At 35.3% G+C, this 9,883-nt stretch overlaps 2 protein-coding genes across 3 annotated transcripts in view; both read right to left on the bottom strand.

Moving 5' to 3' along the window:
* LOC141325733 (uncharacterized) overlaps positions 1-9,883 on the bottom strand; it is a 779,461-nt gene that overhangs the window by 332,614 nt on the left and 436,964 nt on the right. The gene's annotated exons all lie outside the window — the stretch shown is intronic.
* Positions 105-9,822, bottom strand: LOC141325740 (zinc finger protein 330-like). 2 transcript variants are annotated; one of them, XM_073834484.1, is made up of 10 exons: positions 9,685-9,822; positions 9,339-9,467; positions 6,136-6,155; positions 5,971-6,041; positions 4,281-4,357; positions 2,197-2,323; positions 1,310-1,414; positions 1,176-1,222; positions 973-1,090; positions 105-532 (listed from the first exon to the last, which is right to left on the bottom strand). In XM_073834484.1, exons 2-10 carry the CDS (start codon positions 9,456-9,458, stop codon positions 276-278), a joined length of 942 nt encoding a protein of 313 aa, XP_073690585.1. In that variant the 5' UTR covers positions 9,459-9,467; positions 9,685-9,822; the 3' UTR covers positions 105-275. The 2 variants fall into 2 exon arrangements, with proteins under 2 accessions (XP_073690585.1, XP_073690586.1); XM_073834485.1 differs by having other exon boundaries at positions 9,561-9,699.

The following is a 9,883-nucleotide window of genomic DNA, read 5'->3' as shown; positions in this document are numbered from 1 at the left end:
GTTACCAAATAAGGTGTCCTACAAGCTGAGAAGCTGCATCTATTCCACATTGTTATTTACAAAGGCATACTAATTCTAATATTTAAATAAACACACAAAACAACTTTTAAAAACACTTCTTCAGATATATTTGAAAAAGGGGACAATGTCAGACATTTATGCACATCAATGCAATGCATAAAACCTTAAGTAAAAGGCCAAATATCTGACACGGTAAAGCTTTTTAGATGACACCTATATCTGTTTTTCTGAATCTCATTTGCAAATTGTGTGTTTTATTGGGTCTTTTCACTTGCTCCCAAACTCAGATTTGAAAGTGAGTCCTCCACCTCTGGATCATCCTCCTCATCATCATCATCATCTTCCTCCTCGTCCTCTTCATCATCGTCATCAAAGTCGTAGTCTTCCTCAAGATCCTCATCATCTTGGTATCCTCCTCCAGATTCCTGATTTTTCCAGTAGGAGCTGTATCCGGACGCACCATATCCGTCCTCATCTGTGCCACTCTGTCGGCCAAATTTGTGTGTTCGGGCTGCAAGAACATCAAACAGAAGCATCTGGTTAGTAGACACCTTACTGCTACTCAAAACCGGTTTATTTTAGTATCATTGATATTGATATATTATCATTTTCATCAGTTTTGTTAATATTTTGAATCAGGTTTTTTTTTTTAATTTGCATTTTCAAAAAAAAAAACTTTTATACTGAAAATTAATTTGTTTTTTACTTTATATAGTTTTTATTCATTTTTAAAATATTTAGGTTTATTATGGTTTTAGTTTAATAAAAAAAAAAACTGTGCTGCAATTATTTGTATCGGATTTTTAAAATATAGTTTAAACTGAACATATTGAGAATTATATTATCACGTTTAGCATTTTAATAATTTTATTTTGATTAACTGAGCAGCCCTGGCTGCACTATACTGAATCAAATGTCTCAAAACAGACTGTAATAGTAGATGGCACTTACTGGACATGCTGAGATCTTTGGTCTCCTGAGTTTCATGTCCACATTTTGGGCACGGAGGAGCCTTGCCTTTCTCCTGCTTGAACACTTTGCTTCGAGCGTGATCGTCACAGAAACATGCCTGTGAGAAAGGATTTCAATCACAGCTTGTCCAAACAAAATACAGTATTTATACAAACAAATCAGACCGATTTGAAAATCCTAACCTTGCATCGGAGACAAGAATGCTGACCGAGGCGATTACAAGATAAACCTGAAATTGGACAAAAGTCATTAAAGCTGAACGTCTTATTGTAAAGAAAATTATTCACAAAAACCATTGGAAATGAGACAGACTTACATTTGAAAGTCTCTGCTTCCAGGATCTGACAGCTCGCCTGGTGTTCAAACTGGTCATCCTCACACAGGAAGTTGTGGCAGAAAGAGCAGCGGAAAATGCGTCCACCTGTACATTATACAACAAACATGATTTGATTGGTTTCTCCAATAATATTCAGAGTTCCTACTCATTTTCCATTTTAAAATTTCACACTTTTCCAGACTCAAATTTCCAAACCTCTCAGTCGATTTTCAGACCATACTTAACATAAATGGTTCATAGAACATTATTTTCAGCTTTATATTTGGTATACAGTCATCTGTAAATATTTTCTCAGGGTTTTTGATTGATTTTCTTGAAGTGACAGCATAATAAATAAATGAAAAAAAAAAAAAAAAAACAGGCTTTTACATGCACACAAGAAACTTTTTAAATGCGAATGGGAATTTTTTGCATGCTTATGCATTACAATTTAACAGATCTATGTTCTCAAAATGTGGCTTTTTTAACTGTATTACCTCTAATATCAAGGCATAATGTCCAATTTAACATCCTCTGTGGTGGCGCAAAAACCGTGACAAAAATGGGCTGATGACATAAAATTAGCCAAGTTCAAGGGTCTATAAAAAAAAAAAGACTGGCTCTGTAAAAAGTGTTTAAAGTTTGGCTTATTTGTCTTAAAACTGTATTTTTAAGACCTTAGGTTTCTTTAATGCATACTTCGTGGAGGCCAAGAAACCACACCACGAAATGGGCTGATGGCACAATAGGTGGCTCAGTGTACATTGTCCTATATACTAAGTTTAATGGTTTCTTGTGCGCACATAAAAAAACAACAACAACCTGATTAAATAACTTGTGTTACTTGTAACTGATGGAAACTGTTTGTGCCTTAGTGGGCTGTTTACCGTGTTCCCAAACACTGCGGTCACACTCGATGCAGTCCGCGTCAGAAAGCGGGCAGGAGCAGGCATGGGTACCCAAACACTTCCTCCCATGGCAAACCCAAGCCTCGCAGAAGTCACATATGGCCCCCTAAAGGACATCAACACTATTGTGTTAAAAATAGAGCCCCACATTCGCAGTTTAAATTCAGAGTTTAAATGACGACAGTGTTTTATGATTCTTCCAAAGTACATTTAAAAGCATGATGTCAAGAGACTTTCTTCTACAATAACAGAACAAAGCTGACAGAAAGTTCATATGCTTTGAGTTTCACTTTTCTGGGTTATGTGTGCAATGACTCATAATATCCAGTAAAAAATTTGGACTGTAAAGTACCACTATACAGGGTTTTTTTCCCAACGAGTCCTGCTACGTTTTAAATTATGTGTGGCATATCCAGTTTAGGGAACTTCCACTCAAAATGACTGAAATAAATAAATTTTATAGAATAAGGATGTGCCACAAATAATCCTTAATCAGTATTATCCATCATCTCTATTTTTATCAATCAGGAAAATTACATAATGCTTGGAATTTACTAGCATCATAAGAATATCTGACAAAATCTCTTGCCAGTCCTCAAGCTGTGTCCTGTTTCCTTTTCTCTTGTATTTTACTGCATTATTATAAAAAGGAAAACCAGTCATAAGGGTAATTTCTTTTTAATTTGTTAGTATAAAACAATATTTGGCCAAAATACAAAATATTTGAAAATATGGAATCTGAGCGTGCATTTTTTTTATATTTAGAAAATCACCTTTAAAGTTGTCCAAATTAAGTTCTTTGCAATGCATATTACTAATCAAAAAATAAGTTTTGATATAGGTTATGATAGGAAATGTACAAAACATCTTAATGGAACATGATCTTTACTTATATTAATAATTATTGGCATAAAAAAAAATCTCAATAATTTTGACCCATACAATAATACATTGTATGGGTCAAAATTATTGAGATTTTTTTTTATGCCAATAATTATTAATATAATTGGCTATAGCTACAAATATATCCTTACTACTAAAGACTGGTTTTGTGGTCCAGGGTCAAATATAATAATATAAAGCTGAGCAATACAACATTGATCTGTCAAAATATGGGAAAGCAACATCTATGTCTATTTCAGTAATGATGTAAGATTGCATTTAGATTTTTTTAAAAGAAATCTCTTCTGCTTGCCAAGCCTGCATTTATTTGATCTTTGGATCACAAGCAAAAAGTCAAATTTTGAAATATTTTTAGTATTTAAAATAACTGTTTTCTATTTGAATATATTTTAAAATGTAACTTATTCCTGTGATTCCAAAGATGAATCCTGAAAGATGTTTGTCAGAAGGTTTCTGAAGGATCATGTGACACTGAAGCCTGGAGTAATGATGCTTTTATTGATGCTTATTAATTCATCTTTGATCACAGGAATATTAAATAAAATACAATATAAATGTAAACATAAAATTTAATTTTAAAGTTTGGATCAAATAAATGCAGGCTTGGTGAACAGAAAAGATTAAAAAAATTAAATCTTACAGTTCAAACATTTTTTACCAGTAATGTATTTACAGAGTAATATTTAAAATGGCTATAACACTGCTTGTAAAAGACTCATTCGCTTGAGTTTTATGGTTAATTTGTTAACTCTTTTACACATTTTAGTTTACATTTGTTGTTTGATGGTAGAGGAATGAGGGGAATAATGTCACCTTACTATGCCTACGTTTGGCAAATTATTTTTATTGCATTTAGAAACCAAACCTGTAAACAAGTTCACTGGCAGTCTCTAACTGTTCACAGCTTAATGGAAGATACTCCTATACTTTCCAAAAAACATCAAGGAAAAACACAGCAACTATTGTCAGAAGCTAATGTGTTATGATCACAAACACAAATAATGTTCTTCATTATAAAGAAGATTTTAATTGCAAGAATCAACTGAATATAAATCACATAAGAATGTTACTTGGATTGGAACTGGATCTCCATTCCTAGCTTCTCAAAAACAGTTGCTTGGATTTCTTTTGAGGACATTTGAGGCAAAGTTTGTACTTACCACCATGCCCATTCCAGTGCTGTGAACACCGGGATGTTTTATGACACAGTCTGAAGCCTTCATACACTTGGTTTTGCCTTTGAATGAAGACAAATAATAGATTAAATATGCCAAATAGAAGACTAAACAAGACTAAAATATGCTAAAAATGTAGTGCTTCTATTTGTGTAGCCCACTCATCTGACTAATCATGATTCAATTCTGTGCAGTGTTTATTCATTTTAATACACTGGGTGGATGAGTTTACCTCATTTTAAGTACTTAAAGGGAAAATATTCAGGGTTCTATGCTTACTTTTCTTGTTAAAGAAACATAAATTTAGGAGCACAGTCAATTTCAGGAGCACATTCTACACAATAATAAAAAATAAAAAAAATCGGAGAAAAATTTGCCTTCCTATTACGAGGTGATATTTGAATCCTTAAAGTGATTTACAGGGGAATTTTGTTTTTGTATTGGCATCTTTCTAAGTTCATTAAAAGTAATTTTTAATGGTTTTTTTTTATTAAACTTAACATTTCTAATTAAAACAGAATAAGAACAAGTAGTATAAGAATAAGTTACCAATCAAATAAAATCAGTATTAACAATTAATTTGTACAGAGGTGGCACAGAAGAACACAAAAGTGGCTTTTTCATATGTTTAATGAGGCTCAGAGGTGGCATGCGTGCGATCAAATTAATATTTTTTCTTTCATATTAATGTTTTAAAAATACAATTTGAATGCAGAAATATTAAATGATTTAAATAACTAAAAAGATACTTTAAAAGTGAAACTAAAACTACCAGTAGGTGTCAGCAAGACACTGATTTAATTACTGAATTGTATCATTCATTTGATGAACGCCTGATTCATTCAAGAATAAAGCTTTATGAATTGGAAATTGAATCATTTCACTAGATTTGTTTAAAAACGCATGTTTATTCAGAAACGAAACGCTGCTGTGTTCGAATGGAGATGCGCAGCGATAGACTTTTTCAGACTATTTTTGATGAGGAAATCGAGCAATAGTGTTATAGTCAGACAATGTAAGTCACTTAATATTAACTTTTGGTTTATTTAACTGCTGTATTAAATCAATATCTCATTTACAAACTCTAAGCATAACATTAACTAAAAATGATTAAAAGCTGTCACTCATCTTAGTTCATCGCGATCTCACAAAGCTCTCTATATTGCACAATCAATCAATCTCTTATTTACACTCTCTCTACACTTTGTTTATGAAAGGATTTGTGAGATATTTCTGCAATATACGCATTACTCAACATTGCAAAAACAAGTAGAAACCTTTGAAGCTTCCCTCAGCGCAAACACAAATATGTTGACTGGGTGAGTCGCTCTGGTGCTCCTAAATATTGCAAGTGTTGCAAGTGAAATACTTTAGATGTTAGTACATTTTATGCGCCGTGCCTTTAAGAAACAGCCCTCCGTGTATGAAATAAGCAGCAGCAGATTTGATTGTACTCTTATCATAAGTAATTTGTTTTTAAAGAACAAAATGTAATCTTAATCTGCTTTATTAGACAGGCCAAGTTTCAGAACACTGAACAGACATCTAATGTCAAACTGATGTCTGCTAGTTATTTCCTTATCAAGCCAAACTGTAACTGGGGGGAAATGAAGAGGGTCAGTTGTAATAAGTGTGGAGGGCGTGTTGGGGTTCAAAAGGAGGAAGTTTTTCTCACCACACTGTGCACATATGGGAAGTTTCTGCACTGAAGAGCAGAAATAACAAAACGCCCTGTTCTTTTGTCGCCTTGCAAGAGAAAATAGTTAGATGGAATATTATGGAAAGGTACAAGGTAATGTAACAATTCTGAGTGGAAAAATTGAAGTAAAAGTATAATTACCTTTGACACTTATCACATTCCTAAAAAGAAATGAAAAAAATTAAGTGCATTAATATACCAAGTAGAAAAGCAGCTTGCAGCAAAACTGCGAAGAAAGATGCTTAAATAGTCCTATAGGTTGCATCCAAGTTTTAATAGACATTTCCATAGCACCCTAAAATATTTTTCGACAGTACTGCTTTCTTATAACCTGTCCATGCCATGTCTGGGTCATATCTCACCAAGGAACGAAGAAAAATTGTGTGTTTTCATCAATTGGCTGCACTGAACATAAACAGACTTGCATATTTTGCTGATCATCTCCGCTGAAAATGATCAATCATTGTCACGTTTTGGCCTGTACTAATCAGTCAGACCGGGAAAAACATTCAGAGTACTATAGCCTGCCAAAAGTAATAACAAAGTGTAAAAAACGGTCTGAGGGACAAAAGGCGATTGTGGTTGGCAAAACTGAACCAGGATTTCCGGGGCAAGAATCTTGACAACAATCATATTTGTTCTTATCATTTCCAATCAGGTAGGTGAAAGGTTAGGCTAATATCTTAATTAATACTGCTTGTCAAGGACGTAACCAGGGTTTGAAAATTAGTGAGGTCCGAAGTAAGGTGTTAAGAATTGTGCTATAATAACACCCACAAATGCAGTATGATTGTTGATGACTTAAGGTTAACCAAAGAGCATGAGACGTCTTCCTGCTGGCCAGTAAAGTTAACGTTATTTGGCATAGTAGCCTATTTCATTCTGTAACAAACAGATTTGTATTATGCTATTGTTTTTGATAGTGTTATACATTTCTTTCAGATATTAACGATGATCACTGCGTTTGTCTGACCGATTGTGGGATCTTCCTGTCAGCAATTAAGTTACAGATTGTCTGTAAGCTTTTTTTTTTTTTTATGAATGTACAATGTTGCCAGATATTGCTACAAAAAAACAAGCAATTACAAAAGGAAAGAAAAAGATATCCGAAATAAGTTCAAAGCTTGTGTTTTGTAAATAAGATTAATATATCACTAACGTTCAACTTTCCACTTCATAAACGTCCCAAAGCGCTCTCACTCAACACGCTCTCAAGCCCAGTTCACTGCGCTAGCTTCTCGCAGCAATATGAATTGCAAACACTCATGTGACATGAGGTGGTTTAAACGGCTGAATAATCAATCAAGAGCTTGACATTTTATTTTTGAATGTAAAAAAATGACTGATGTCTTGACCACGGTGACCTCATAGCTGGGTACGGCCGTGCTGCTTGTATGTATGTGAAGGAACGGAAGGAAAGGATGTGACCACCTACTAACTTTACTTTGACAAAATACTGCGCCCTTTCCTGCTTACCGAGTCCTTCCCTATATGAGATAGCAGCTTCCACACGTTTTTTTATTACATGGTTTAGACAGCATAAATCAACAAAACAACCTATTCAGTAGTACAGTCGTGGCCAAAAGTTGAGAATGACACAAATATTCGTTTTCACAAAGTTTGCTGCTAAACTGCTTTTAGATCTTTGTTTCAGTTGTTTCTGTGATGTACTGAAATATAATTACAAGCACTTCATACGTTTCAAAGGCTTTTATCGACAATTACATGACATTTATGCAAAGAGTCAGTATTTGCAGTGTTGGCCCTTCTTTTTCAGGACCTCTGCAATTCGACTGGGCATGCTCTCAATCAACTTCTGGGCCAAATCTTGACTGATAGCAACCCATTCTTTCATAATCACTTCTTGGAGTTTGTCAGAATTAGTGGGTTTTTGTTTGTCCACCCGCCTCTTGAGGATTGACCACAAGTTCTCAATGGGATTAAGATCTGGGGAGTTTCCAGGCCATGGACACAAAATTTCAATGTTTTGGTCCCAGAGCCACTTAGTTATCACTTTTGCCTTATGGCACGGTGCTCCATCGTGCTGGAAAATGCATTGTTCTTCACCAAACTGTTGTTGGATTGTTGGAAGAAGTTGCTGTTGGAGGGTGTTTTGGTACCATTCTTTATTCATGGCTGTGTTTTTGGACAAAATTGTGAGTGAGCCCACTCCCTTGGATGAGAAGCAAGCCCACACATGAATGGTCTCAGGATGCTTTACTGTTGGCATGACACAGGACTGATGGTAGCGCTCACCTTTTCTTCTCCGGACAAGCCTTTTTCCAGATACCCCAAACAATCGAAAGAGGCTTCATCGGAGAATATGACTTTACCCCAGTCCTCAGCAGTCCATTCGCCAAACTTTTTGCAGAAGATCAATCTGTCCCTGATGTTTTTTTTTTGGAGAGAAGTGGCTTCTTTGCTGCCCTTCTTGACACCAGGCCATCTTCCAAAAGTCTTCACCTCACTGTGCGTCAGATGTGCTCACACCTGCCTGCTGCCATTCCTGAGCAAGCTCTGCACTGGTGGCACTCCGATCCCGCAGCTGAATCCTCTTTAGGAGATCCTGGCGCTTGCTGGACTTTCTTGGACGCCCTGAAGCCTTCTTAACAAGAATTGAACCTCTTTCCTTGAAGTTCTTGATGATCCTATAAATTGTTGATTTAGGTGCAATCTTAGTAGCCACAATATCCTTGCCTGTGAAGCCATTTTTAAGCAACGCAATGATGGTTGCACACATTTCTTTGCAGGTCACCATGGTTGACAAAGGAAGAACAATGATTTCAAGCATCACCCTCCTTTTAACATGTCAAGTCTGCCATTCTAACCCAATCAGCCTGACATAATGATCTCCAGCCTTGTGCTCGTCAACATTCTCACCTGAGTTAACAAGACGATTACTGAAATGATCTCAGCAGGTCCTTTAATGACAGCAGTGAAATGCAGTGGAAAGTTTTTTTCGGGATTAAGTTCATTTTCATGGCAAAGAAGGACTATGCAAATCATCTGATCACTCTTCATAACATTCTGGAGTATATGCAAATTGCTATTATAAAAACTTGAGCAGCAACTTTTCCAATTTCCAAAGTTTATGTAATTCTCAAAACTTTTGGCCACGACTGTACATGCTGTTGTTTACATCCGAGTATCGTGATGCAAAAAATAATTTAAATATATATATATATAAATATATAGTTTTATATTCAGTTTTAAAAGTTTAAAAGGAGGATGAGCACTTACCTTGAACGCTTTTTAAAATACATACTTATTAAAATTATTCCTCAAAAAAAAAATACATTTTCGTAATCTGCCGATGCAGTTTAGACGCTTTGGATGACTCTTACCATGGATGCATTGCATGGATGCTTGGCCACATCAACAATTTCTCTGTTGGCTCGACTCTGTTTCTCTCGCTCCTTTCGGTTCTCTGCCTTCTTACGAGCGCCAGTCTTTTTCTTAGGCATCTTTCACCTCTAATATCAAAGACAGAATACAAATTTGTGACACATGTGGTCGATTCAGTATTTCCTGTATGACTCCGCGTTGCTGATTTCCACTGAACTTACATGAGTTCATTAACGACTTTTATACATCTCAGCTTAACAGTTACTTTTACAAAAACTTCTGGTTTGGTTTACAGCTCAACAACATATAATCGAGCACGTCTGTTATAGCATATAACAAACATACCCTGATAAAAGCTTTAATCGCGTAGAAAACGGCCAAGTTGGTCACAGCTGATCCCGGTGTGTGTGTAATAATAAATCGTTCCGGAAGGAACTTAACTAACGCTGTTATTGGTTCCGCAAACATTTACAAGCAGGTGTCTTTTGCTTTGTGGAACTGTTTGGATTGTAATCTAATACAGCTGAATTTAATTAAAAAATAT

The sequence above is a fragment of the Garra rufa genome, chromosome 2 (genome assembly GCF_049309525.1).
Source record: "Garra rufa chromosome 2, GarRuf1.0, whole genome shotgun sequence".
NCBI lineage: Eukaryota > Metazoa > Chordata > Actinopteri > Cypriniformes > Cyprinidae > Garra > Garra rufa.
The sequence above is the reverse complement of the archived record's forward strand: the minus strand, read 5'-3'. Positions and strand labels throughout refer to the sequence as shown.